The following is a 25,172-nucleotide window of genomic DNA, read 5'->3' on the forward strand; positions in this document are numbered from 1 at the left end:
AGATAACCTCTCTTTGAGGTTAATTTGGCAGCTATCTAGGCCTTTTAATGAAGACGCTGCAAGCAGAGTGGTTTCTTGGCAGCTCCCTGCTGATGTCATGCCAAGTTTGAGGGAACTGAGCCCACCTCACCTTCCCCACCTCCCCCAGCTTCCACTTGAAGCTGTCTTTCTCATGGGACCCTGATGTATACTTAAGGATACTGGCAAAAAGTCCTTTAGAAACACTTAGTTTGGGGCTTTTTGACAAGAGTGATGTTTTCAGCTGTCTTTGCTGGCAGAACAAGCTGTAAGCTTTAACACTCATCGGTTTTACACCAGACTCTTTGTAGATGTGACGGTACATCCTAAATTCAGTTCAGAGCTGTCAACAAACTCCAGTTGAGGCACTTTGCCAGTGTCTTAGATTTGTCCCTTTATCCATTGCTATCAAGTTCTTCTGTATGAAGTTGATGTTAAACTGGCTTTCATCTTGCTGAAGGTAGCAATGTTTGAAATAGATTTATATATTTGCATTTCTAGTTATCTGTTCTTTGCTCTTAAGTCTTGTTTATTTTAAAAATAACTGCCCTGAGTTTTGGCCCTCAAAAGTGGCTTTATCATGAAAAACGTCAGTACAGAAAAGAGTTACCCAAGAGTAACAATTGGTCTTTGACTACATGCAGGAGAGTGCTCTACCACGATCACCCCTTTGATAACCTTACTCTCCATGGACTGAGGTCACTACAGCATTAATTACGTTCCAGAGATTTAATTCTTTTTATATTTCTGCTTTGGAAGGCATTGGTAAACGTATCATGAAAAAGCATCTATTTCAACGGCTGTGTAGTAGTTGTAGATGCCTTTGCAAGTGCCAGGGGTTTTAAAGGTAGCTTTGAAGTTGAAGAACTGAGCTGGGAGTTCCAGCCTGACTTGCAGAGATAGATCTTTCATGATATGTAACTGAGAACAGGTAAATAATTATCTATGGTGCAGGTCCTTAGAATACTTGGCACGAAATAGTTTAATTATTTGAAGAGCTGTGTTTGGAAACAAAGCACTCATGCAGCAGTTGACTGGAGAACTAAGAAAGTGATTTGCCTCCTTCCATTTTCTCTCTTTCCCTTCAGATAATAAGATTTTGATGAAGAGGCGGCTGGTAACTGGGTTGTGGTGTGTGGTTTTTTTTATTGTTGTTTTTCGTTGTTTGGTTTTTTCCTTAACTATTCTCTGTCAAGGACACATCCCTTTTACTGCAGAACATGCTTGTTTCTACAAGGCTCCTTCTTAGATAAGAACGGTAAGACTTATCTGTTGTGGTTGAAATAACCTGAAGTGCAAAATTATTTTATATTAATTAAAAGGAAGGTAATAAGAGTGTGCAAAGAAATTCATTTCAAAAAGAATGCTCAGCATTTGAAAGTGCAAGTAGCTCTTTTTGAAAATATAACAAACCTTGCTTGTTTTTGCAATCAGAGATTGGCCAAGGTGCATGGCTTTGCCTCCTTCTACAAGTGGCATATTTTGAAATAAGCAAGCTAACTGTTAGAAAGAACAGGCAAACCCTAAGGAAGAAGAAGAAAAGTTTCTGAATTTATTTTATTAGCAAGTGAGGAACTCTCTTGCTCTGTATCTTTGGGTTCTTGTCTTGTGTTGAGGTCTGTGTTGTTCATCCTTTTTAGAAGCAAGGACTCATTCCTATCCCCTCCAAGGAGTCAGGATGTTAAAATAAAACTAATATATTTTAAGACTGGAGCAAGAGGTCAGCCTTTAGATTGTACTAGAATCTTCACAATCTTTTAATTAGAAATAATGAAGATTACATTTCATTTGTATTCCTACGAGTTCAGGACCTAAGATTTCAGGAAAACCACCAATTACTACAAGATGCATAATAATTCACTACAGTTGTCCATTCTAAATTTTTATATGGAGACTGAAATCTTTTTAGCAGATAGGAGTGCAAATGAACCAACAAAGCAGGGACATGATGGAAAAATATGCTGTAGCATCCTACGTAATTTGGTCAGCTATGGCTTTGATCCAGAATTTTTTTTATTTTCTTTATCAGAAAAGATTCCTGACCAGCTCAGTGGGCTTTGCATCAGCCTCAGATCTCCATTGGCAAAATAGAATTGGTAATTGCTAGTGTCACAAGGGTGAGAGAATGCATGCAGCATGGACTGCAAGGCAACTACTGTGATGGAGCCCCTACAGCATGACTACAGTCCCCATGGTGTAGACTCAGTGCAGTTTGGGATATATGAAGTGGCCTTGAATGCTTGACAGAGTGGTGGTTTTACTTGTGTTGCTGCTGTTGGCAAGAAATGTGTGGAGCCAAAGCAAAGCAGTAAAGCTGTCTTTCCCTCAAGTCTCTGAGCAGTCAGGGCAGTATAAACACCATCTGCAGTCCCTGCAGGTGGTAATCCCACCTATGCACAGGGCGTATGTCAAAGCCATTGACTCTAGATAATTCAATTTCTAGTAATTACTACACTGGGGACAATTTCCAGGAATGGAGTGTGCATAGAGGAAGAGGACAAAAAAGGGCACCACCACTAGAAATAGGGGGAATTGAGGAGAAAATAACACCTTTTAAGTTCTGATTTATTGGATATCTGTTCTGCTTGAATAAGCAAGGATATGTATATGAATCAAAATTACAGTATTTTATTTTTAATCAATAAATTGTGGGTTAAATAATTTCATTCATGCCTATCTTAGAGTGGCATATTTTCTAAGTATTAACATTTATGTAACTGATATGTTTGATAAGACAATTGCAGTGTAGATTCAATGGCTATAAATTTTAAGAAAAAAATGTTAAGCATACTCGCCTAGAAGAAAAAGAGGAAGAATTTTTCTGTAGGCCTTTTTCATGCAATCAGAGTTTCAAGACCTGATTTCCAGGTACTACAAATAAGGAGTACGGCATACATGAAGGAATAGAATAGGTTTCCATACACTGAGATCTAAGGAAAGCAAAATGAGACTGGTTAGAAGTTGCTGGATTTATTCATTGGGAGTGAAGTTTAAAAGCTTGTTATGTTTAGTAATGCAGTTTGTTTGGTTATGCAGCTGGAAATCTGTTTTTTTGGATAGGAATAAAAAGTCATGCTTCAGGACAAAACATGAAAGCAAATTATTATTATGCCTACCGAGAGAAGTTTCAGCACTTTACATAAAAACAAACAAGCTTCCCACACACATACATTTTAAAGCTCTATACATGAACTGTAAATTGCTGCCAAGGAAAGTGCATGTTTTTATTTTAGTTGATATATTTTAATTGGATTTTAAGTGGCTCATGAATAAAACTGCCTTACATTAATATATTGTGTCTCATTTAGTAAGTATGCAAACGTCTGAACTGTTTAGTCATGAGATTGATGGGCATTATTGAAAAATTGGTAAAGAAACAATCTCTTCTGCATTTTTCTCTCCTTCCTTTCTATGTGTGTCAGTGAGATTTGGTTTCTGATTTGAGTCATTCTCTGCCATTTTCTGTTGCCTTTTGATAAAATTGTTTTCTCTTTTATTCTATTTGAAAATTTCGCTATTTTCTACTGTTTTTCCAGAGATGTTCTGGTGTTTGGTTTTTTTCCAAGCAGCACCCCGAGTGTAATGGCCGCTTTATACGCTTGTATGGAGGCTTGGGGAGAGGGGAAGAAAGAGGGGCGTCTATCCTGCTCTCATTCTCTGCTGCATACGCCAAGCATCCTGGTACAAAACCAACTCTCCTCTCTTTTCTGCTGAACAGAAGTAGTAGCTCCAGTAAGAAGGCACCCTCCAGCCCTAAGGAGGGCCTAGAGAAGCATGGCAGACAACCATACAAAAGGACATTACAGGGGTGCAACTCCTTGCTATCAGTTGTTCGGGTCTAAGTTATTTAATAATGTAAAGGGTGGTTCCACAGCTTAATGGGCTGTTAGCTAAACAACTACAGGGAGCCCTGTGAATATGTACAGCCACTCCCCTTCTCCTTTAATTATCCAATTTTATCATGTTTCCCCATCTACGCCTCTACTTCGCTTCTGAAGCTAGTTTTCTTACCCAGATGCCTCCATCCTGTCCTTCATGCTGCTGCTCCTGCATGAAATGCAGATGCGTGAGCGGTACAGGTGAGAGCTGCTGAATGTACGCAGAGCTGTTGCCTTGCTGTGAAGCAGAGAGCTTTAGAAAACGGTTGCTGCTGACAGGCTAACTAGTGGTTTTGCTAAATGTTGCAGGGGTTGACATTTCATGTAAAAGAATGGGAAAAATATAAATTGTAGGATTTCGCCCTTGCTCATGAATAATCCCATTGATGTTCCACTGAACAGTCAAAGAACGAGAGCTAGCAAATTCAGATTACTGCATATTTATATTATTAATTCCTCCATTATTCTGCTAAGAACCAATGGAGCACAGTTTCTCTGAAACTAAGAGAGAATGCAGAATTGTTTTTCACTTAATTGGCTCTTTTGAAACAAGCCTCTTTGAAAAGCAGGATGTTGTTAGTCCACTGTGTAAAGACAGTGTAACAATATAACTAACACATATTCCAGAAACAGCTGTATGCGGGGGGTGTATTTGAGGGGTAAAAATAGCTTAGTAGCTTTCAAGAAGGAATGAGAATTTACATGAACACAGCTTTGTCAAGAAGTCTGCACTAGCACATAAAATTAGTCAGTCACTGAAAAATTAATGTCAAAATGTCCAGTGGAAATATCATCGTCTCACAAAAACATAGGTTGACCTTTGTTTGAAGTCTATTTCGATAGTCAAGGTCTTCATTCTGTACTTACAAAGCTAATAAAAGAGTAAGAATAGGGTTCACTGAGCATGAAAAATACAGGATTGGGCTTAAAAATTGAAATGTAGTCAGTAATGTATACTGTAGTTTGCTTTCCATTTCTTAACACCCGTGTAAGTTTTAAATGCTTTCAAAAGTGTTCATAATTGTGTTAAATAAATGTAAGACTTGTTTCCCTAATTATATACATATATTACATTATATTACATATAAAAGTAACAGCATACAAATTGTCTTCCCCTTTAATTGTTTCTGTCATTGGAAAAGGTTCAAGATTATAAGTGAGACAGTTCAGTGAAGTGTTAGTCTTGCAGTTGCTGTCTGTTGAAATTTTATCAAGATTCTCATCACTGCTTAAATTCAGTCTAATAGCATGGAAAAGTAGTTAAGACTCTTCAAATAGCTGTGCGATGTAAGATTTTAAGAAAGAAAGTGAATCAGTGCTCAGCACCTCAAGACAATCAGTATCTGGAGGAAACGGTGTCAGGACGGATACTCTGTTTAGAAGAAAATAGTGGAGGAGAGTCCTTTACCAGTTTAATCCTGAGCATTGCTGAATTGCTGAAGTTTTGCTTTGTAATTCTAAAAACAACTACAGCATATGAAATGGCACTGCAGCATTTCCCAAACACAGTCTACCCATGTGAGTCTTTCAACTTTACTTCCACACTGACTTAAGTTTTGACTCAGGAGAGCATTTGCAAACATTTGTTAGTCCATTCCTGTTTGACATTTAAGCATATATATAAATAATTTGCTCAAGGCCTTTAATCCTCAGAGTTTGCAAAGCAGAGGGTAGTTAATGATGATGAAGATCATATGATACAGAGAACTGGACACTTCTTTAAGGATCGAGATCTTATGCAAAGCACTGTTTTCAACCCTTGCATCATCTAATTCCCATTTGCAGTTTTGGCTTCAATTTCAGCAGCTACATTTTTTTCTTCTTTTTACAATCCTGAAAGAGGGAACCAACCAAGGCCACTATTTCACCAAATTGTACCTGTTATTGCTAAATGCAATAGCTTTGCTGCTGCATTTGGGTTTTCATATTAGAAAGGAAAATCAGTAAAGAAAGAATGTATTTGTTAAGCCATTTTATGGGGAGAATCACTTGAACCATTAAATTCTGAACTTGTGTAAGTAGAGAACTGCATAGTTCTTCTCTTGTCCACCTCAAAGCAATGAAAAACATGATCAAAACAACAAATACCAGTGCAAGGGGAAAGCCTTACCAGATTGCTGGAGAACACTTAAATAATGAGGTAGATGTGCTTGACACCTGCAAACTAGCAATTTGCCTCATTTCCCACAAAACCTACCTTTTCCTTGAGGTGTGTAAAATTAATTAGGAGCTCACGTGTCAAGCAGTTGGACATTCCATGGCACTTGCAAATGATCATTTAAAATATCAATTTAAAAAGTTACAAAGCTTCTGCAGGTAGCTCTCCGGGAAGAGTAACTTTCTGTGAATACTGTCTGTACTTTCTCTGAATTTATTTTGTGGATTAATAGCTAACTCTGCTCCCATTCCTTTTGTCTTATCACAGTCTTACCTCGCTAGTATTCCCCTCAAGTCCTTTATCGGAGGGATCAGCTAGTCCTTGGCCCACTGCAGTTATAAGTGGCAGAGCCAGGGGCAAATCTCTGCCTGGAAAGTTTGAGAGAGCAGCTGTGAACTGGTAGGGAGCAGGCAAGCTGGATCCAGGTGTCGTGAAAGCCGCCTCAAAAGTTGCACCGTGCCCAAGTCCTGTGTACTATGTACAGGGGTCGTCCCAGCAGGCAGAAACATCTTACAAACTCATGTCAAAACACTTCTTATTCCTCTGAACGGTCCATCCCTTAACGTTATTCTGGATAATAAAGCAAAGCAAAATGCTCGGTTGAGTTTTATAAATATACAGCTATTGTCTTGGTAAGATTTTTCTGGTAAGGCAGATGGCCCCTTGAAGTTCATATTCATAGGTATAAAAGGATATATTTAAAAAAAAAAAGCCTAATCACAAGGTCTAGTTTATCTGCACGGAGATAAAAATCTTTCAGAAAATAACCTTAACTTGGGAAGCCATCTCAAGCCGAGTTTTATTTTTTGAACCTGTTGCAGTACTGTACTGCAAAGGATGAGGCAGATACTTAGTACAGTTGCATGTTCAGTGATCTGTTGGTTAAAGTAATTTCTTCTTGTTGCTTAAGAAAAAGTACATCTTTTAAGTCTATGTTAATACTCCAAGGCTTTCAAAACATTTAACAAGCCTGGCATTTGCAGGCTGGTAGTATGTTTTACATAATACCAATAGCTTGTCTTTGTGGCCCATGGGAAAAAGAAATCCTTTTCTTTTTTTGTGGTGCTTTCATACAGGCCCTCTGCCCAAGATGGTTGCAAGTGGAAACACTTTTTGTCTTTTGACATCTTAATTCCAGCAGGCCAGGTGTTTTGATGAAGCTTCCAGTATATATCTAGCCAAAAATGTTTTGCAAAACCTACCTGAATTTTAGTGGGTGAGTCAGTTGTATTTTTTGTAATTTTATGGAGCCCTTGATGGAATATATTAAAACAAATGCAAGAAATACTGTTTGATCTCTTCAGATGGTTAAATTGTGATTTCTGTTAACGCTGCTTTGGCTTGGTGTACTCTGTTTCCTAGTCAATTGAGGATGAATTTGGATAGAGGAGCTGGCAAGGCTATGGTATTTACATAATGCGGTTTTTTTTTTCTCTGTGAACCCTGAATGTGGATGGAAAGAGTCTCTAATCTTCTTAGTGATCTAAGCAAAGATTGAATGCTTTGGGTCAAGCTGGGTTTTGGATAGGCTCAGTTAGGGAAAAAAAAAAATAAAAACAATCCCAGCTCTTCACAATGATTGCAAATGGAAATAGTTACAGACTGAGCTAGTTAATGTTTCGGTAGTTGATAATATTTTTGATATTTCACCAGCTTGCAAAGACCACATAATTTGTTTTCAACCATACTTTTTGAGACAACTTGGAAACAGAACAAACAGCCCTTGTATTAAGCTCTGGGCACTGTTCGCGTTCATTCCCCTTAGGATAGTTTTATCATGAGGGATGAAAAGGCAAGTGTCAGAATAAGCAGCATACAGAGGCTTCCTTTCCTTGATGAACTCTGAATGGCTGGAAAAGACCGCAGACCTGATCTTAATCCTTCTTGCACCATGACCGCTGTGACATGGTAAGAGGAGGAGGAGTTCATTAGGTGGCTGTCCTTTCATATCTCAATTATTAAAACATTCTGACTGTGATTTTTGTGGTGTGTTACAGTAACACAGCTTTTCAAACACTACTATCATAAAATTTAAAAAAAAAAAAAAAAAATCACATCTTTAAAGTTGATAAATATCCTGAACTCAGGCTAGAAGTGACATTTCATACTTGATTTGCCTCGCCTGCCTAGATTTTGCAGTATTTTTTCATGTAGAAGTTATAGTTTGTCAGGCGCTCTGAACAACATGCAAGTACAGTATATTACAGTGAAGGGGAAAAAAAATCGGTCTGTCCTATTTGCATTTTCCTTTTTCTTCAGGCTTACCTTCCCCAATCCAAACACTTATGCTAAGTCACTTGACTTAATGTTACCACAAGGGGTTTTTGTATGTAATGCATCTTCACATAATGTAAGATCACTCAGAGACTGACTTTTTTCAGAACATGAAAGTTAGTAGGAGCTGCTGGCCCTCTTTTAATATCTGCAGCCTAACGTTTACAAACCAAATGGTTAACTTTTTATGTGGTTGCTTTTGTAACTAAGTTCAGCAGCAGGTGTTTAATTTTTTTTGCTTTACTTAGTGTTCCATAGTAGAATCAAGGTTATATCCATCCCCTGCTTGAACTTGCCACTGCTGCATTTCAATAACTTTCTCAATACTTGATGCAAATTGTTTCTAATTAACATGCTTCTAAATAAAGGAAAAAAGCATTCTTAAAAACCTGTGTGCAATCTGTATAATAATAAAATTTTATTCTCGGCTATGGAGACTTGTACCACTTTATGACCTTTTTGAAATTGCTGTTGTTATTATTCTTATTGTTATTCCTGTAAGTGGTGTATTTTAGAATGAAACCCTTTTTATCTGTACTATAATTAATAACCAGAAATAGCTTACTGAAAACATAGTAGGGCAGGTAAGGACATGATTAGTTATTGACAGAAAGGAACACAAATGAACCATACTCAGAATTTGGTCTTTTAAATGTTCTGACTTTTCATTAAGTCAAGGGAAATATTTAATAGCTTCTGTCTTTGTGGTATGTGTTGTCACTGTAGCACACATTAGAGGTGCATCTGTTTCGTTTTTTCTCCCTTTAGAATCATAGAATCATTAAGGTTGGAAAAGACCTCTAAGATCATCGAGTCCAACCGTCAACCCAACACCACCATGTCCACTCCTCCTTTACCTGCAAAGGAGATTATATGATTGGTTAAAAAGGAAAAAAAAAGAAAAGAAAAAAAAGGGGGAGGGAGGGGGGAAGAAAAAGGAAGAAAAAAGAAAGGGGAAAAAAAAAAAAGGAGAAAAGTGGTTTTTTTTCTGTCAACTATGTCCTTGTGATTATCCAGAAATCAATTTGAAGAGTATAAGAAAATTTCGGCCATCATCGTAAAGCAGTATAAAATTTGGGAGGGAGGAATCAAGGGCAGTTTTGTGAACGTCTGCCTTGCATTCCCAATGTATAAGGAAAGTATATAGGAAGGAAGGAAAATACACACACACATATATAAACTTTCCTTATATATATTCTTTTTTACGACTAAAAGGAGATACATATATTGGTACAATAATCAGAATAAGATATTGCAGGAATCCAAATTGTGCTTGTAAAAATTTATCAAAGAAGTTGAGCAAATCTGACCACTGAACTCTGTATTGTTATACTAATTGGAAGAAATAAAAGATAACAAGGGGCCTATGGCCTTAGAAAGCAACTTGTCAGTGAGATTGAGCCAATCTAAACCTGACTGCAACCAAAAGCAATTGTTCAGCCCTTCCTCCCTTTCCCCGCTCTGGCAGCGTATTCCCCTTGCTCCTTTTTGCCTACGCTACTATGTGTGTGTCCGTGCCATGAAGAATAATTGTCTCCTGTTCCACTTCCTTCGCGTTGTTAATTTTTGTCCGGGTGAGTAATCCTCTCTGAGTTAGGGCACAAACTCTGGTGCCAGCATAAGAGCATCAGTGGACACGTACAGCTGGAGGCCACAGGACCACACCTTTTAGTGGCAGTATGGATTTAAATCAAATTGAAAGCAATATGAAAAAGCAGCCCGAGCTTTACATGCATTGTGCCCCTTGTAACCACAGTGTTCACTGTAATAACAGGAGCGATTTAGACAAATATGCCACTAGGCTAATTAAGGGCTCTTCTCCTAAAGAGGCTTTTGTCTCAAGCTTTAGTTCTGGAGATCTGAATGTAGCCACCTACTGCCTCAGGTTTTGGCTTGTTCTTAGTTTTAGCTCTACAGCTATAAAACATAGCTCTCTATATATTATAACTAGCTCCTATAAAACCACAGTAACAAGACAAATTTTAAGGCCTTGGTTAAGATTTTGTTTTATTTTAATATATACACCAGTATGATATATGATATGGGTGCTCTAGTTTCGGCTTTGGGGTTTTTTTGATTTAAAACTGTTTAGGGAACAAATTATAGATGTTATTTTGTTCTGTCCATTTCCAGGAAAGATTTCCGTGATGAATACTTACAGGTGATGGATGTGACTTAGGGGGAAAAGATATTACAACTATTAGTGTCAGTGCTGAGCTATTCTACAATAGTAGAAGCTGGATGTTCACGTTCATGAAGCTGGATGTTGCTCATACCATTCAGGTTCTCTGATGTGTAAAGGCTGGTTTCAGTGAAACTTCTCTCATCAGAAATGGGAGTTGCATGTTTTACTCTAAAAGCAATGCCAGACTGACTGCTTAACAGTAGTTGTGAATGATTATTAGTGATTTGAGTAGGCTTTCAGAGTTTTGCAAGTTTAGTGTATATGACAACATGTATCAGTGTTTCTTTACCTCAGCTGTGCCTGTGTCTGGAAATGTTTATGATTGTCTGAGGTGAAGCAATAAGCCTGCGCTTCCATGGCTTTTGCTGATTTTTAAAATCTTTGTACTGCTTGAAATAAATTAAATCAGACTTTCAGCTTGACGATTACACTTTTTTCCTTGCTTCACCTTCTGTCCTTTCATAAATTGGTAGGGATACAGTTCTCTTCCACATTCATAGGAAGCTAAACAACACTTACTATTAAAGCTGGTTTGAATTAAGTACGTTTTCCCAAAATTTAATGCTGCGAGATTGTTTTTTTTCCCCTTCAGAATTATGTCGTCTTTCTTTTTTCTTTTTTCTTTTTTCTTTTTTTTTTTTTAAGTGACAAGGCAATGTCTTGGTTTTCAGAGTTTTCCAGGACGTGGTCAACCAGTCCCCTTACCATCCTTATAGAACTCTTCTCATAAAATAAATGGTAGCAGAAGGTTAAGAAAATACACCCCAATTTCTGCCAAAACTTAAATGTCTCATGGATTTTTGTGCCCTAAATATTCCATTGCATTCGCTTTCATGTTGTCTCATGCTCTGTAGCGTTAGTGAAAGCAATGGGGCATTGTTTTGATATTGCTATTTATTTTTCTCTCTAGCTGTGTGCTGCCCACCTGCCAACCCGATCAGAGGCGCCGAACCACTATCAAGCAGTATGTCGGGCTCTGTTTGCTGAAACAATGGAACTGTACACTTTCTTGGCCAAAATTAAAAGTGCAAAAGAGGTAAGCAGTCTGAGAAGGTTTTCTGCTTTTGAGCTCATTACTGTGTGAGTTATTAGGCTTACAAAATCACTTCTGTACCCAGCCAGTAGTGAATGTCAGATGCTTGAGGAAGTTATCTATAGTGTTCAGGGAGAGCAGTTCTACAGCTGAGGTTGATTTTTCTTTTGGCCTGTAACCATTTACAGATGTCTCATAGAAATTGTTATTAATTGCCACTAGTCTATTTGGGAGTAAAACGGAAGTTTTTCTTGGAGGGTTACACACTGCATACATGCATCCATTCCTACATGCATGTATGCAATGTATTTGAGTCTTAAAACTTCTCTGGTGTTTCAGGGATGTTGTGAAGCATCAGAGCTTTGCCTGTTGTTCCGCAGCTCCTTCTCATGCCTGCCTTTGGCTGAGAATTATCTGAGATTCTTCTTGCTCATATCTTGTCCCCAGTCAGCAGCTTCCCTTACCTTTGATGTATGATCAGCTTGTTTGTCTGTCACATAGGCTTCACAGCAGAGCCAACTTAAAAAAAGAAAAATTTCCGCCTGTAGGTCGTGATGCTTATGTTCACTGCCTGCTTGGCTGTCACTGGTGACTGAGAGGCCATCCTATGAACCACTGCAATTAAATGGTCTGGCTGAAGAATAACTTTGAGGGTGGGCGGATGACTTTTAATGAAGATAGTTTCAGTGGTCTGGCCTGCAGAATGGCTCCATAAACAATTGTATTAACACAGTGCGGGTGTTGGTTACATTGGAAAACTGGTGGGTGAGGGGAAGGGCAGGAAGGGAAACATGCTTCTTAAAGCTGGTTTCTTCACCCCAACTTGTCAAGTAACGACACTTTCATAATTTTTCTTTTTATTAAATCCCTGAAGGATTTTCTTTTCTTATGTAAGTCAAGATCTACAGTACCTTTCGAAAGCAGGATAAGATTTTACAGGCTGATCTAAAAATTTTGCTGCTGGAAGAGGCAGAGCTGTTCCACCCACGCACACATGCTCCCACTGTTTTACTTCATCTGGTTCTAGGAAACAAACACAGGAAATACCAAAAAAAAAAAGGAGTCATTCCTTGTCAGGTTAATGAGCTGAATCAGCTCATCAAAGGGTCAGATGAGCCTCAGAGCAGCACAAGAGAGCTTTTATCCTCACTCTGGTAGTGGAAGATGCAAACCAGTCAGAGGCATAAGGGGCTGGTGCTGTCTTTTCTTCCTGGTCGAGATGCATCCCTCCATGGGGGAGAATCCTTCAGAGATGTTTTTCTGTTGCACAGGGTCAAGTTTCACCTCCACTTTTCCACCAGTCCTACTCAAACTGAAAGCAATTTTTAAACTGAAGCAGTATCATACAAGGATAAATTTGACAGTGTCAGCATGGCTAAAGAGCCACCTGTTTTCTGAAGCGCCTGTGTTAAGGGTTCATCTGCATCCAGTGCCCCTGATACAGAGAGCAGACAGGATACAGTGTCTCTGTGCTAAATCTGTCTCCCGAACCTTGACATCATTAATTTCACATCTTGGCTTTTGAGTGCTCCTTAGTGTTCTGACCACTGGATATACTAATTGAGGGACCTGTGCTAGAAACACCTCAACTAACAGGTATTGCAAAGTCCATGTTGAAGCTCAAAGATAAGACCCTTTCGAGTTCTTCTTTCTGCTCAGAGAGGAGTTATGTTTCCAGTAGTTCTTGAACATTTTGGCCACAGTAAGCAGTAATAAGGCATCTCTGTTGTCAATGTCAAAGTAAAATATTGTGGTTTATAACCATTTAAAATTAAGTCTTAACAATATTTTTTTAAAAATTTATTAAAAAAGTAGAGGGGTGTTTTGAAATTGCAAATTATTTAATCACCTTGTAATTGGACGCAAAAATCCAACAACATCTGATCAGACCATAGAGCATACTATGAGTTAATCCCAAATGAAAGAAACCATTTGCCTCTCAAAGGCTATTAGGGATTGATTCAAAGCACATTTAGGTCAAAGGAAGTAATCCTTGTAGATGGAATTTTGGCCCTACTGAAATCAGTAAGACTTTTATTGCTGCACCTAAACAAGGCCAGAATTTTGATCTTTTGATTTAATTTTACTCAGGATCAGTCCCCCAGTAGGCATACAAGAAGTGACCAAGAAAATTATCTTACAAGCAGCTTTGGAATCTGAATACTTCGGTTTTACGATGCGCTTGATCCTTGCTTATAGCTTTTATCCAGCTATGCATTTGGAATGTATTTTATTTTGAAAATAATGTAGCGTACAAAGAAAAAAAATAGGTATGAAGAAAATACGAGGTGGAATGCTGTAAGTCTTGTTAGACCTTTTTAAAATGACCTCTATAGTTTATATTTGAGGCAAGCAGGAATCATATGATCACACTAGGTTTGTGCCAGTAAAAGCTGTGGTATTGTTTATATGCTCTTCTCTCTTGCAAATACATGGAAGAATCTTAATGCATGAGGAATACGGTTAAATACAATTCAAGTCAATAAATTCCTTTTTCTTTTCCTTTTGTTATTGTCATATGAGTATTGGGCATAAAGGAGAGAAACACAATACTTCAGTAAGGACATTTTGTTGTCGTGAATTTGTGGTGATTGCATTGGCAGATAACTGGGCTGAAAAAAAACCAAGTTACATACATCAGCTCCAATCAAAAAACCCTTACACTGTGTAATATTGTGTTTGTGACACTAAAGATCCAGGAATTTTAAACTGTTAGTTTATTTCAAAAACTGTCAGCTTTATTCAGAGATCTCCCTGAAGAATCCCTCAGACCTAGACACAGTTGTGGACGTGAGATCAAAATGAAATTAAAAACACTAAAAAGGGGGAAAAAATCCTCTAAAATTACTTAAAATAACTTTCCTGTGAATAAAAATTACTTTGAAATTCCTTGGATTCCTTCTAGGGCCACTGGATGGCATCTGGGTATCTGTTTCCCAGGTATATGAAGTTCATAGTTTTTGCTCAGTTGGCACTTAAACAGCCAACTTCACTGTAGTGGAAGAGGGAGAATTTTTATCTGCAGAAATTCACTTGCTGGGAGTGGACCAAATCTGACCTATCTTATGCTACAGGCCAGGACAGGTTTAGAAGGGAAGTACACTGTGAAAGAGGCAGAAAAAATATTGCTGTCATGCTGTTTTCAATTTGGCACTATAAAAACACGTCAGGATTTTGAAAGTTACAGGATTTCATGAGGGATAGATCAGTAGGCAGGAGGGATAGGCCTATAGGGTCGTAATATGTTTTGTTATTAATATATACACTGAGTAGTTATGTGCTTTTCAGTCTGTCATGTGAACATCACTGTCATATAACAAATGGAGCGTAGTTTCAGAAAAGGTTTTACTGGCATGCATTTGGGTGAGTGCATTAATCAGAAATGATGAAGCAATGAGTGAGCTGTTCCGGTCATATCAATGGATGTCAAATAAAATGTTTTAGGCACTTTGTCGCATACTTGATGCCATGTGGATTTTATTTCCAGTCTGATTCCCTGTGTATGAAAGGTCAGCAGTAAAGCTGACTTGCAGACAGGGAGATGGTACTTCCATTCTTAAAGAGAATGAAATGTTTCATGTAGTGGATGCACAGGACAGGACTCAAGCCAGAGTTGAGAAAGGTGTGATACTACTATTACAATAGTAAAAACAACAAAAAGAACCCAAAAACAGTAGTAAAAATACGTATTTCTGTGGAATAGCAGCAGCATCTCCAATGGTAGGGTTGAAATTAAGTTAACTAATCTGACTAACTTTGCATCTTTTTGCAAGGTGAAGTTTTTCTAGCAAGTTTACTGGGGTGTTTTTCCAGCTTGCTGGCAGCATCTGTATGCTGCTCAGGCTCTGTGAAAGGTGCCCTTGCTGCAGATCCACCCTGGGTACCATCTGCTGCCATCCAGAAGTGGTCTTTTGATGGGCCAAGACCTCCTAACTCTGTGTTCTGCTGTTTAAGCATTTACAGCTGATGACAAAAATGGAGTACAGCTTGTTTCTCATCTCAGGCAGTGAGCTTTTAAAATTGCAATAGGAAATTTCCACAAAAAGGGGGTCTCCCCCTTTTTTTTTTCGGTTGTGTGTGAGGAAAGATGGCCAACAAGGTGGAGGAAATGCATGCATGTGTGGCGAGGGGGAAGACAGTTTGAGTATCTGCTAAAAATGGACCTCATGTAAAAGAAAAGATTCATCTTTTTCAGGATCATCCAAAAGTCATTGTTATCACCTTTGTTGGCACCTAGCCATAGACAGAACTGTAGGCACAAATAAGCGATGTCCATGAGATATGGACTCCATGTTATAAAATTGCAATAGGAAATTTCCACAAAAAGGGGGTCTCCCCCTTTTTTTTTTCGGTTGTGTGTGAGGAAAGATGGCCAACAAGGTGGAGGAAAATGCATGCTGTGTGGCGAGGGGGAAGACAGTTTGAGTATCTGCTAAAAATGGACCTCAAGTAAGAAAAGATTCATCTTTTTCAGGATCATCCAAAAGTCATTGTGATCACCTTTGTTGGCACCTAGCCATAGACAGAACTGTAGGCACAAATAAGCGATGTCCATGAGATATGGACTCCATGTTACGTGGAGTATCTGAAAAGGTCGCACACATTGCTCAGAAATGGCATCAAGTGTGACTGAGAGATACAGGGAGAGACTATGCAAGCAAAGGAATGCAGAAACTGCTGCTCTGGATCAGACCGGGGATCCACCTGGTCTGCTACCCACACTGTGAACCTGCTTTATTGAGGGAATATCTGCCCTAGTCCTCCTTCAGCTCCCTGTTACTGCCCAGTCTTGCCTTCTACTGGAGTTAATGCTCCATGGCCAACAAGGTGGAGGAAATGCATGCATGTGTGGCGAGGGGGAAGACAGTTTGAGTATCTGCTAAAAATGGACCTCATGTAAAAGAAAAGATTCATCTTTTTCAGGATCATCCAAAAGTCATTGTTATCACCTTTGTTGGCACCTAGCCATAGACAGAACTGTAGGCACAAATAAGCGATGTCCATGAGATATGGACTCCATGTTACGTGGAGTATCTGAAAAGGTCGCACACATTGCTCAGAAATGGCATCAAGTGTGACTGAGAGATACAGGGAGAGACTATGCAAGCAAAGGAATGCAGAAATTGCTGCTCTGGATCAGACCGGGGATCCACCTGGTCTGCTACCCACACTGTGAACCTGCTTTATTGAGGGAATATCTGCCCTAGTCCTCCTTCAGCTCCCTGTTACTGCCCAGTCTTGCCTTCTACTGGAGTTAATGCTCCATGTGCGCTTAATGGCTGAGTGGGCCAGCAATGTGCCCTTGTTGCAAAGAAGCCGTATGGTGTCCTAGGCTGCACTGGGAGAAATATTGCCTCCAGGTCGAGGGAGGTGATCCTTCCCCTCTACTTGGCACTGGTGAGGCCACAGCTGGAGTGCTGTGTCCAGTTCTGGGCTCCCCAGTACAACCCAGTACAAGAGGGACATGGACATACTGGAGAGAGTCCAAGGAAGGGCCACGAAGATGACGAAGGGACTGGAACATCTCACATATGAAGAGAGGCTGAGAGAGCTGGGGCTGTTCAGCCTGGAGAAGAGAAGGCTCAGGGGGATCTCACCAATGTGTACAAATACCTGAAGGGAGGGAGGGTGGAAACAGGACGGAGCCAGGCTCTTTTCAGTGGTGCCCAGGGACAGGGCCGGAGGCAGTGGGCACAACCTGAAACACAGGAGGTTCCCTCTGAACATCAGGAAACACTTTTTCACTGTGAGGGTGACTCAGCACTGGCACAGGTTGTCCAGGGAGGCTGTGGAGTCTCTTGTCCTTGGTGGAGATATTAAGGCAGCTGGACACGGTTCTTGGGCAACTGGCTCTGGGTGGCCCTGCTTGAGCAGGGCAGCTGGACCAGCTGAACTCCAGAGGTGCCTTCCAACCTCAACCACGCTGTGAGTCTGTGAGTGGTACCAGTAAATGCCAATGCCAGCCTGTAGCAGAGCTAAGCATTTGTGAGTGGGCTGTGGGTGATAAACTCCACAACTGGCACAGCTGTTGCTAAAAGACACCACGTGATGCTGGCCAGCATAAAATACAAGAAGTGTCCAGTAGGCAGATGTGTCTTAGTCTGCTGCAGTAGGTTTAACTTGTATCTCAAAAATTTTTAGAGATTGATGTACACCCTAAAGCATCAAGATTAATATTCCTTCCAAACTAATTAAGACTTTGTATATTTTTATAATTGCCTACATCTTCGATTACAGTGAAGTCCATGTTCATCGAAAACTCGTCCATAATTTCATTATCCACAGTACGCCTGGTAATTAAGTTTTTGGAAGAATACAGATAAAGCTCCCAATCTGTCATCTGTATACTGTTCTTTTAAATCACGTCGCCTTTCATGTCTGTCCTTTCTGATGTAAAAACATAATTCTTTCAGTCTGCCTGGATATATTTCAATCTGATCTGTATAAAAATGTAAACATACAAATTCTAATTAAGTACATGAGTAGAAATGAAATTGTTCCTTTCCTTTTTTCCTAGTTTCATGCCATGTAAAGACTCAATTGGAAAACAGTGAATTAAAAAAGTCAAGTGTTACTTTCCATTTAACGTGGCTATACTGGTGTATTACTTGTACAAAATATGATAATAGAGGTAGTTAATAGGTATCTAAAAAATGTTAATGGCTAACTTATTTCGGAAATATGGTCATTAGCCAAGTTACTCTTAATAGTCTCATGCTCATAAAAGCTGTTAAATACCCTGCTGCTTGGATTTTCAGAAAGCACAGCTGGAGAAAGAAATTGATTCACAAACTTTTCTGCTCTTAACTTCACTTTTGTCTACACTTCCAGGCTTCTGGTGACTCTGCTTTTGCAACTGTGTTGTCGTCAGGCTTGCAGCCACATCATGATTTGTTTGATCCCTCAGTTTAGGAGGTTTAATAAGGGAAAGAGCTGCTGTTTTGGTTTTGTGGTTTGGTTTGGTTTGGTTTCCCCTCTTAAATGATGCAGGCACTGTCACTCAGTAAGTGTTACATGCACTTGGTTTGGGGGTTTTTTGCCGCCTCTTAAACAGTTATCTTGAGCAGCATAGTGACTATTGCCCTTTCCAGAGCTGAGCAAAGTGCGTCGACCCATACCACTATATATGAAGAACTTTGTCTGATATCTACTCGAGAGGTTTCCAGGGACTGATTTAACTGATCCTATTCCCACGTTTTAATTGAATGGGGCTTGGGTCTTTTCAAAGAACTAGAGTAATGCTGCTGGCCAAGCCCTTGGAATTTCAACCCAAGTTGGATAGCTGAATATATAAAAGCAGTTTTCCCCCTATGTGCAGGTTATATATTTTTAAATTGAGCCTAGAGGTGCAAGAATATTTTATTAGTTTCACAGATAGCAGCGTAAGAACTACTTGCATCAGCAAACAAATGATTCCTAATTAAGAATATAAACTGGAAACTGCAGTAGACTGTGTTCTGCAGTGGGTGAAAGACAAAGTCCAGATCTGAATTCCTGAGAATACCGTCTTCATTAAAACATTGTGTTTTCGAGAGCGTTTTGTGGAAGCGAGTCTTTGACACTGTGCTGACAAGTATCTTTATATAAACTCCCATCTGTCACCGAGCACAGGAGAGTGCGTCTCAAATGTGGGACACGCAGCAGCAGCAAATCAGCTGCCTGCTTTTCATGGTGCAGCAAGACGTTTGAAGACATTTGGTATTTTTATTACTAGCTTTTGTCACAAAATGCAGTTTTTTACAAAAAAGGCCAAATGCTGTAATGGTTTAAAAAAAGCCAAAGCTGTTGAAACACTCGCTTCCTACACATCCAGCCCTTATTTCCTGAATGAACGCCCAGGCTGTAATAGGTGAATCAGGTCTGTGGTATGGGTCTGAGGTCCTGGGACCGTTTAGAAAAACCCTTTTAAGATGTTTCTGCTTTCTGAAATGGAAACCCATTTAGGCTATGTATTTATTATACTGTAATAGCTGCTCTTAATCCATTGTCCCAAGGCTAAGTACAAGTGGCAACAGCAGCTGAGGTTACTCACAGGTTTTGGGTCACAGTTAAGTTCTGACAAACGGTCTCTTGTATTGTAAATGTGTTGGTTTCCATAATTTACAATTGAAAGAGATGCCGAAACCCATTGATGCTGGCTGGGGGTGCTGGAGGGAAATGATAATATTTCATTTAGTCTAGAAGTTTAAACGTAATCATTTGTCGCAGTGAATTTATTCCTTCCTAAGCAGCACCTGACAGGTGTGGAAGAGTTAAAGAAACCTTCCTAAGCACTGGCTGCAAGGATAGAGCACTTGCTGTTTCTGTTTCTTCCCAATACTCCAAAGCTTTCTAACTTCTATAATGATGGAAATTCCTTTCCTTTCTACTGTTCTCCACTAATTGCATGGTGAGCTTCGTTTAGGGGTCTGAGCTGGTGCCGGGGAGGGGAATGAACTGTCCCTACGAAGTGGGTGTCTGTGCTGGTATGAGGGAAGCGTCTGGAGCACTTGGCTAGGATGGGAAAGAGTAGGAGCCCAGCTTTGGCAGTAGCTTGTGCTTTTATCAGCGCATTTGGATCATAAAACTGCACTTCGAGAGACTTATCTCTTGGCTTGCAGGTTTTGCTCTTGCAACTCTCCAGTGCGTGGTAGCCAGCATCACTTACACCTGTGCTTTCTCAGGTAGAAACTCCCCCTCCAGCTATGTTCCAAAGAAAATAATTAGATGGTTGCCTTATTTGGAAGATCTTTCAGCTGTTCAGGGTTTTTTTTCCCCCCCCTTGTTATTTTCTGCTGTTAGGAAAAACAGGTTGTAATCTTTTTAGCTTCATGGAACGTTTATGTCAGTCAAAGGCATGAGCCTTTGGGCATAAACAAGCCTAGTAAACTGTATGGTAGGGAACACGTTGCTGAGATGGGTAATTGCTGCAAATCTTGTTGAACAGTCGAAGTAAAGGTTAAGCAGCTGGAACATGTTATTTTTTTAAAAATTAATGTGTACCTTCCAGTATGGAAAGGAGGAGCAAATCTGACAGTTGTGAGCTCATTTACTGAAGTTAGCTTTTTGATTACAAAGAGGAAAAGGAGAAAGTATCAGAATGTTTTTATATTTTGCAGTTTATCAATAAAAGTTAGCAGTTTGCAAGAAAGCAAGTAATTTACAGTTCACAGATACTGTATTTGAAATGATTACTGCAACTGTATGATACAGAAAAGAAGAAACCCTGGACAGCAAAATACACATAAGTGAGGCCTTTATGTTACTCATTCTTTCCATTTTTCTTTTTTTTCCCTTGCAAAAGGGTGATTGCCTGTAAGTGTCAGACTGACTGCTGACCGCAGTGACAGGACCAACACAAGTTTCCATAAAGACATTCTTTCCCAATTGGGTATCCTGTGGTGTTACTGCAAGTCATGCCAAAACATTCCCACATTGTCCCATGATATATTTGCTTCTGTGGTGTAGGTGATTTATGTTTTTTTTAGAGTCTTCCTGTAAATTATATATTTTATAGCGCAATGGTAGTATTTCTTCTTTGATATGAAAGCAAGTGTGTTACTTACTTAAATAAGACGATAAATAACCCATCTGCTTTCTTTCCAAAACCTCTGTGGTGGCTGGCTCACACATACTATCTCTGTAACCACTAGCTATCTGTTTGGTAGATACTTGCACTCTGTTAAATGTGCAAGTTAAGCACTCTTCCAGTGCTTCCATTTCTTCCACTGAAATGTTGGCAGTCTTGGAACTACTTTCAGGAAAAAAAAAATGCTTATTTTTAAGTTTTCTGGGAAGCTCAAAAGCTAAATTGAGACTGATTGTTCAGTTCCATTAAAGGACGAGCTTGAGTGCTTGAAAGTGAGAAGAAGATTTTTGATAAATAAATACATCTGTCAGACCTCTGACCTGTTGCTTTAGTCTCATAAAATAAGTAGTTATCAGAGGATTTAACTACATTTTGAATACATTAGTGAGTACTTAGAAAACAGATCAAATTAAACATGGTTAAAGATTTCCTGGAAAACTCTCTGTAAAAGTGGAATGGAGTACTGAGAATTTGTTTGTACTGCTGATTGCACAACATTTCAATACAGAAGTAAACCAAAAAATAACATTTAAATATGCAGTTGTTTATGTGTATAAGATAATTTCTGTAAAGCCACAGCTTTTTAAATCTTTCACTTGCATTTGTCTGTGTGCAAGCTTGCCTATTCTTCGGTCTGCTGTAACTTTTAATCATTTTTCATATTCTTGTTAGTATGAAAGCTTTTTTTTTGCCCCTTTGCAGACAGTCTTTCCCATATTTGCATGATCTGATCTTGTTCATAAATAGCAGGTTTTACCCTTTAAAAGATCTGTTTCTCTTCCTTACATGATTTTATTACTCAGATTTCAGAATCTATAACCAAGGTGTACAGACTGCTTAATTTCAATATATATGCAAGTCTCTCACTATTCAGTTTAAAGGATTTCTCACAGTTTATTTCTCCTCACAACCAGCTTTCTGGGAATTTCTCCTTCTATAAAAATGAGCTGTCTTGAATTCAACAAATAACAGTAATTTTGGTATGAATGGGATCCTTACAAAGTTGGTAACTTTTTCTGTGTTGTAGCTTAACAGACCTGCTAGGTGGTTGGGGGTTTTTCTGTGCATAGCCCAATTTTAGGAATATTAAAATTTCTATGTATAGTTTTTCGTCTGGCATGCTATTATCTGAAGTACTTTCACACTCAAATTTAAGGTCCACTTTTCAATTAAGAGAAATATATTCAAATAGTATTTCAAGTTACTTTTACAGTATTACTATTCAAGTCATAAAACATTCAGTAGAATACCCAAACAACATAATTCAACAGATGTCAAAAATTAAGTTTCACTTTTACTTGAGAGTAATGCCACCATTCATTTATTGACTCATTTTCTTTTCATCGGCAGAATCTGAAGAAGATTCAAGAAATGGACAAAGAGGCAAGTGATGAATCCAGCACAGATCTTGATGACTTAAAAAATGCTGACTGGGTAAGACAACAATTGAATAGTGATTCAGCATCATTACTAGTAGTTTATATGTCTTTATAATGCTTACCTAAAATTGTTTGGTTTATGTTAAAATCAGTGTCTGGTTTTTTTAACATATGAATTAATGGTAACTCATGACAAGTTAGAACCAAATGGAGTCTCAACCTTCCTTTGCAGACAGATGAAACAATACAACTATCCAAGCATTACATTTTTTCTTTAGACTGTTTTCATGGAGAAGCTTTTCCAATTTAAAAAGACTGGACATTTAGACAGGTATCATGCTGACTGCCCTTCAAAGGGGCAGCCAGGCAGGAGGCAGAGCCACCAGCTGAGTTTCTCCAGTGGTGAAAGAAACATGTTACAGAGAAACTCTTAACAGAAAGTAGCTTGTTTTATTTTCTAGTTACTGTTCTTGCTGGGTCACAGAGAAATATTATGAGGTTCTTAAAAGTACTTGATTTCAATCTCCCAATCTGCTATCCACCACCTGTTCTTCTTCCTCTCCAGCCACTCTCACTGCCCAAAAAATGAGAGGGAGGTGTTCGTGTGTGGTGCTTTTATAGGCAGAGCAAAAGGAAGTTGAGTACTGAGAGGGTATTGCTAGACCTTAGGATTTCAAGTCCATTCCAGAATTTCTATTTGAAGAACAACTGCTGGGAAATTTTGCAAGAAAGTTCTGGGCCTAAGGGAAACAAAGTTTTGGATTCAATCACTGTTTTAATTCACATAGTATTAGCTATAAGTCTAGAAACTTTCCTGACGTGCTTGCAGTATACTTGACACGGAAATATAGATGCATGGTATGAGAATTTCAAATCTTTTTTCTGTATTATCTTAGAGATGAGCATCACTTGAGGTGAGACTCTGCAGTCCTGCTGAGTTGCAACAAAGTTTTGTTACGTTCATGAGGGTTAAAAATAGGCTTATATAAAATAACCACAGATAAAATGGGTTTTGGTTGATGTGTTAAAACCAAAATAGTACAGCTGTATGTATTTGGTGGTGTCCTGAAAGGGGAATGAACAACTTTGGTTTAATCTGAGGTAGTATTCAAGGGTAAGGTATCAAATAAAATTTCTCTCTCTTTTCTCTTCAGGCTCGTTTTTGGGTACAAGTGATGCGAGATTTACGGAATGGAGTTAAACTTAAGAAAGTTCAAGAGCGTCAGTACAACCCACTCCCAATAGAATATCAGCTCACACCCTATGAAATGCTGATGGATGATATTAGATCCAAACGCTACACCTTAAGGAAGGTCATGGTAAGTTATGAGAATCACTAGGATTTGTCAAATCTGAAATGTTCTTTTCCTTTTTTATCTTCTTCTTTTCTTCTCTTTTTTTCTGAGAACCTTGACGACATGATTTCATGTAGATAGTAACGTTCATAGTTTTTATATGGCATCTTAAATATATGTAGTACATTGAGGGGAAAAATATGAAACCAACAAATGTGTATTTTGTTTTCCATATGGCAGGCATGTAACATTCTGAAGGACATACCTACCTATCATATGCTTGAACGAATGGCTTGTGTTGGTTTTATGACAACCTTAAGAGTCATATCAAAAGTCCTGTCACTCTTTCCACTGAGAGATTGTTTTAGGCTTTTCTTATTAGGGAGAACATTTATCTTTATTTACAACATAATTTTTGGAATTCCAGAATGTAAAGTTGATACATGAGTGATACTGTGATGGGAAAGGAAAACCTACAGTGGTCGAAAACTTTTATTGCCTACTACCTACATTACAGCGTTTGAAAACTTAAGTTACCATGATCTGTTAGGAATTTTCAAGGAATACTCTATGTAAAAAACCTTAAATCTTCTATTTGTAGAAGTTCAACTTAATTATTTTCAGAATATCCTATTGCTGCTTTCAAGTCAAGACAATATGCCAAAGCAAGCTGGACAGTGTTGATGCGTCTCCTCCTAGATACTCATAAAGGTGCATGTATGATTGACTGGAGGCACTCTTTTTTTCAGAATCCATTTGATACTTACTGGTGTGTCCCTGTTCTTTCTTTCCTTTTGGTTTATATTGTGTTCAACATTAAGATGTTCCTGATAAGCTAGCAACTGAACTAAAGGGTTCCTTATCCCTAGTAGCACATTTTAAACCCCTTTGTCAGAGGCATGTATTTGGTCAATGTCAATATTTATACCTTGCACTTACTTATCTTTGCCTGTTGTTGGTTACAGTGGAAGCATCGTCTTAGAATATTCAGTGTCCAAATGTATTTGCTTTCCTGACAAAACCTCACAAAAGTGAGAAAGCTGTGATTCCATCAGAAAAATTCAGAGATGGGGGTGGAGGGGAGATGGGAGAGACAGAAAGCGTGTAGTTTGTTCTATCAGAGATCATGAGAAAAAAGAATAAAGGAGGAAAAAATTTGAACAACTACATGGGGAGCAAATAAATGGATTCTGTTACAAATATAAATGCCTTTTATGTATGAGCTGAAAGTACTTTCCTAATTAAGATCTGGATTTAGACTATCAGATTGTATTTATTTTCTGCAGCAGATGTTGCTTAAATGTTAAATCAATAGGGTAAAATACATACCCAGGTAATGACGTTATCGGACTTTCCGCTAACAATTCAGAGAACTGCGCTAAGT

At 38.7% G+C, this 25,172-nt stretch overlaps 1 protein-coding gene across 1 annotated transcript in view; it reads left to right on the plus strand.

The window, feature by feature from the left end:
* The window catches only part of SPIRE1 (spire type actin nucleation factor 1), a 129,388-nt gene that overhangs the window by 71,233 nt on the left and 32,983 nt on the right, over positions 1 to 25,172 (plus strand). The window contains exons 3-5 of the mRNA XM_009284129.1: positions 11,424 to 11,549; positions 22,465 to 22,548; positions 23,648 to 23,812. Coding sequence (XP_009282404.1) covers positions 11,424 to 11,549; positions 22,465 to 22,548; positions 23,648 to 23,812 — 375 coding nt within the window. The remainder of the gene's footprint in view (positions 1 to 11,423; positions 11,550 to 22,464; positions 22,549 to 23,647; positions 23,813 to 25,172) is intronic.

This window comes from Aptenodytes forsteri, unplaced genomic scaffold (assembly GCF_000699145.1).
Source record: "Aptenodytes forsteri isolate BGI_AS27 unplaced genomic scaffold, ASM69914v1 Scaffold229, whole genome shotgun sequence".
Classification (NCBI taxonomy): Eukaryota; Metazoa; Chordata; class Aves; order Sphenisciformes; family Spheniscidae; genus Aptenodytes; species Aptenodytes forsteri.